This window comes from Cyclospora cayetanensis, unplaced genomic scaffold, assembly GCF_002999335.1.
Source record: "Cyclospora cayetanensis isolate NF1_C8 unplaced genomic scaffold, CcayRef3 CcayRef3_contig_472, whole genome shotgun sequence".
Taxonomy (NCBI): Eukaryota; Apicomplexa; class Conoidasida; order Eucoccidiorida; family Eimeriidae; genus Cyclospora; species Cyclospora cayetanensis.
Genome location: NW_020312450.1, coordinates 1 through 4,777, shown reverse-complemented (window position 1 = coordinate 4,777; position 4,777 = coordinate 1). Strand labels below are relative to the sequence as shown.

At 46.4% G+C, this 4,777-nt stretch overlaps 1 protein-coding gene across 1 annotated transcript; it reads left to right on the top strand.

The window, feature by feature from the left end:
• The first annotated feature begins 1,124 nt into the window (after positions 1-1,124).
• On the top strand, positions 1,125-2,892 carry LOC34624522 (carbonic anhydrase). The gene is made up of 4 exons (XM_022737602.2): positions 1,125-1,188; positions 1,340-2,384; positions 2,497-2,617; positions 2,776-2,892. Exons 1-4 carry the CDS (start codon positions 1,125-1,127, stop codon positions 2,890-2,892), a joined length of 1,347 nt encoding a protein of 448 aa, XP_022592761.2.
• The last annotated feature ends 1,885 nt before the right edge of the window (positions 2,893-4,777 follow it).

Sequence of the window (4,777 nt, the reverse complement as noted above, 5' to 3'; positions counted from 1 at the left end):
TATTGCAGAGTATTGTTAGCTGGGTAGAAGACTCAAAGTCGTGTGCGTATGTACTCCGTGCCGCTTGCAACTAGCTCTCAATGCTTGGAGTGGCAAAGAGATGCGGCGTTGTGCAGCCCCCTTGTCCCTATTCCTTCATGTATGAGCTGTGGAGGCTGCGGGAAATTACAGAAGAAAGGATTTTTGCAATGCATTCTGTATGTGTATAATAAATTTCTATTTAATCTGAAGTCCAGCGTGCACCTACGGAGAACTCGGGTGGAGCATTACAAATACCCTTACTTCTTGATTCAACGCCAGTTCTGAGATCGACCATTGCAAAATTGCGAGGTGGCTCCATTTCGAAATTAGTAGGACAGAAAGCAAAGGTTAGCGCGCGAAATTGCATCACTCGCAATTAAACTATGATAATCCACGTTATAGTGGGATATCAACAATTCACTGTTAAATGGAGTTTACGGCAAGTCACGCAAAACAGTGAGTTACAACACATCCTTAGTTCAGCATAAGTGGAATGGTAGACGTAGCCTAACTACAGGCGGGGCCACTCCAGTCGTCCCACATCTTTTCGCGAGTGCAAAATCTATGGTTTGGAGACATAAGAAAAAGACGTCATCCAATAGCACGTATGAGGTCTTTTTCACACACCTGATCGGGCTCAAGGAGCTGAGTTTACCTGTTACTGAGGACGAATGTTTTTATGGCATCCTAATGCAGTGCCATACACGATTAACCTAATAAAATCCGGCTGTCCAAACTTGTCAAGCTGCAACAAAAGATGTCTCTGGCTATGAAAATACCACATTCGGCTTATAATATCTCAGGATATGAATGAGGAACCAAAACTAGTCCCACCGTAACACGCCTCTCCAGCATCCCGTGCTTCTGGGAAACAATCGAGCGAAAACAGTATCTGATCTGAAGGAATCCAGAAATTCAGCTGCATACTATTGCAGGAGCTTATTTCGTTTTTCGGGAAGCTAAATGAAATTGACTAATCTTGCATTTGCTGCTGGCTGTGCATAGGTAACTTTCCCACCCCCCGTGTTCTTCATCTCTGCCATGTTGTACCTTGCGTGCCTCGCTCTTATCCTTGTTGAATCGTTGACCTGAAGTCAGCAAAAATGGGCCAGACTGAAGTATCAACCATACATGACGAATTGTGGGGTGTACCGGCGAACTTTCAGCGTGGGGATTTGCACTGCATAGCTTACGTACACACATTCCGCACACATGGTTAGTGCTTTCGGGGAGCAACAGCTCCCTCTTTATTTCAATGCGTTTGCCCAACGTTTTGCTATTTTTCTAATATGCTTAACATTTCTGCTTACATATACAGCTAATTGCTTCTCAGTTCGTGATATATTCAGCAGTCAAAAGTACCTTGCGCCTCCGATTTTGAATCTGGGGAGACCGCTCACCACCACATTCAGCCAGTTTGACTCCGCTTCTCCCCCTTCACTTGCTTCCGCACTTCATAGCTCTGCTGAGGAAATGGGAAGCAGTAAGCGACATGGAAAGAGCGGCATCTTGGCGCACCTGTCCACTTGGTTTCGGGGTCGGTCTGGCTCCCAGGAAAAAGAGACAGCGTCTGAAATACAGGAATCTGCGGTCAAGCCGTGTGAGACGAAAGTGGAAGTAGGAGTAGACTCTTCACGCAAATGGGATTATAAGCTGCAAGGTGCAGACTGGGCCCCAGTACTAGCTTGCGATATCTCAAACAAGCGGCAGAGCCCAATCGAGATTGATAGGGTAGCACTTGAGACGCTCCTGGATCGCCACAGCAAAGGGGAACTAACAGCAGAAGTGATCACAGTACCCGGAAATCGAGCGAAAATTGCAACAGCGGACCGGTTTCTGGTCAACAAGCTGGGAGAATCTTCCCCTATTACCGGTAAACAAGTGGTCTTTGACTGCGGTTACAAATTGCAGCTCAAACCATCGGAGGGTGGTGCCTTTGGACAGCTAGAGAAAGGAGAAGGAGATGAGAAGGAGATATATGAGCCTATTCAATTCCATTTTCATGCACCAGCAGAGCACACAATAGGCACACGAAGCTGCCTTGAGTTACATATTGTTTGTAGATGTTTAAAAGAGGGAAAGCAAGACCAGCTACTTGTTCTCGGCCTTATGTTTGATGCGAAAGGGGAGGAGGGTAAAAGCATGTTTCTGGACGAATGTGAATCCGCTCTCATTGCTTCGCTGTCTCCTGAGGCGAGAGCCCAACTGCCTGAAAGGGTCAACATAGCGTTGAGAGAGGCTAAAAGTGAGATGAAGGACCTTCTCGGGCACCTCAATCTGAAATCTCTTTTACCAGATGGGTGTATCCTTATCAATTATGACGGCTCTCTAACTACTCCTCCATGCACGGAAAACGTCGCATGGTGAGGGAAGAATAAATCACCAGGCCCCACGTCTCAGAATGTATTGCTTTTGTGTATGCACAGTCCATTTTTATATCGTACTTTTCCCAGATACGGCGTGTGTTTTCTATAGGTACGTTGCTCTAGATCCACTTCCAGTTAGCCCAAAACAGGCAAAGCGTTTTGGGAGTTATCTCCAGAGTGGAGAAGGCAATGAGGCACGTGGCAATTACAGGCTGCGACAGAATGTTGAGGTGTGTCTTTGCGTATGTTGTGCTCTTCTCTGCCCTCGCCCTTTCATTACTGCGTGCATGCCTGTTAATAGCCAGCTTCCTAAGATTGCGTTTGTTCTCATGCTCACCAGTGAGCGCTGGATATTTTAAATACTCCCACTTTGTGCCGTTGGTTTCAGGTGAAGGCGAATGAACAGACGTTGCACATTTTGGTCCCTTGCTGTCCTTCCAAGCCAAATGTAGCCGAGCAAGTTCGAAGAGATACGGCAGCGGATGAGTCGGAGGGTGCCCAATAAGCACAAAACTTTGTTTCTCTACGTAATTGACGTATTTACACCTTTTGCGGGAAGTTCAGGTGGCGTGTGTCCTTCGATAGGCCTTCTGCATAGGTGGTTCGCGAAGAATCACCAAGCTTGGGTTGACTGGATAGGGACGCGCTTTGGCTGCTCTCGCATGCCAGGGTTAGATTTTCCAGTGGCAGTATACTAGCATACACCAAGATAGATGGTGGTTTTATTGTTTACTACTCACGAAAATTCAAATCTCCTAAGAGGTTGAATTTCGTGTGTGGAGAGCTATGCACATGTTCGTTGACTAGTTTATAAAGCGATATCACATGAATACTTGGTTCTCTAATTTTTTCCATGTAGACACACCGTCACTTTATGCTCGTCCCGCTGTGTTTCCCGCCGCGCGAAAGCCAAGGTGAAGGGGAGTTCTTGCAATCCTTCCAAGCCGTGAGTTTTATGAGCTATTTGGAAAGGACATCGTGCCGAACATCCCGCAGACGGGCACCTGCTCCTGAGTATCACTGCTACACGTCACGCGGGCTTGATGTTTTGTTCAAGGTTTTGCCGCTCAGTATGTACTTGTGAGTGTGGAGGATGGAGCCCTGGAACCCGGGGTTAGCGTTTGCCGTTCGTCCACAGGTAGGTTTTACCAGAGTACAAGTATATAAACTGGCTGGAGAGTGTCCTCAAGTTCTGTGTTGGTGTATTTAGCCAACGGAGTGGTGGCGTATCCGATACACCTGGCTGTGTTGTGATAATTCACGGTCAGTACTGCATCATTGCGACGTGCAACAAGGAGCTATAAGCTACTGTGTCAGTTCATGAAATGCCGGTTAGATAATCTCTTTAAATTGGATCTTACATACTGCGAGAAATCATCTAAATTGTTTCACTACGTCCGCCGGTAAGGGCGATGACGTGCAACGTTGTACACTTAGTACGAGCTAGAATTTAGCGGTAGCATATAACCACATTCTTCATCTTTCGTATGTGTAGAAAGTCTGATGCAAAGGCATCAGTGCGCGACGTGTGGGCTGCTTTCCAGAAGAATGTAGGCTGGAATGCTCTTTGTAAACCCAACACGATGCGGGCGAGAAATGAACGTTAGTTCATCCTGTCGTTGATGCAAGACAGATCGAATGGCGAACAAAATCTGAGCTCCATTTGACACATTTAAAACACCTTAGTATTGCCAATGCTCAACAGCATATGACGCAAGTCAAGCTACACTGGACCAGGTTGTGCACCACTATGCATGATTTAGACTCCTTTCCTCGCTGATAAAATGCCTGTATGTTCCTACACCTGTTACACTTTAGAACATTTTTCTCACAATAATAGTGATCAATATATCGGCACAACAGCTTACCATGGGCAGCCCTGTATGATTGGTCGTGCCATCCAAGGGATGTAATAGTTTGCATCGTGGCTGCCCTCTACCACTCGCACCGAAAGTCTTTGGAGCGGGAAGAAATGGAGCCCAACAGCCACTTGCACGGAGTGTGAACATGAATATTGCTTGTAATCTTCACCACTAGACCAACAGCAAGCAGTGGTATCCAGTGAAACAATGTTGGAACTAGATAAATCTGCGCCATTGTATTGTCCAAACTCACCATCAATCTTTAGTGCACCTCACGACGAATTCCAAGACCTTGCTTAATCAAGGGCTGTTTGCTGCTTTGAGAGCCTCCTTTAGTACGTTTCAGCAACATATATAAAAGGCATCAACGCCGCGGTCGCCGAAGCGGTCTCGCGGCATCCCAACGATTCACTATTATGCAGCGCAGCATCTTGTATCTGGAACGATCAGGTGTGTTGATCAAAATTGCGTGCGTTGGATCATTTAGACACCAATGATTTCGTTCCTACTGCCAAAATTCAGAATGGT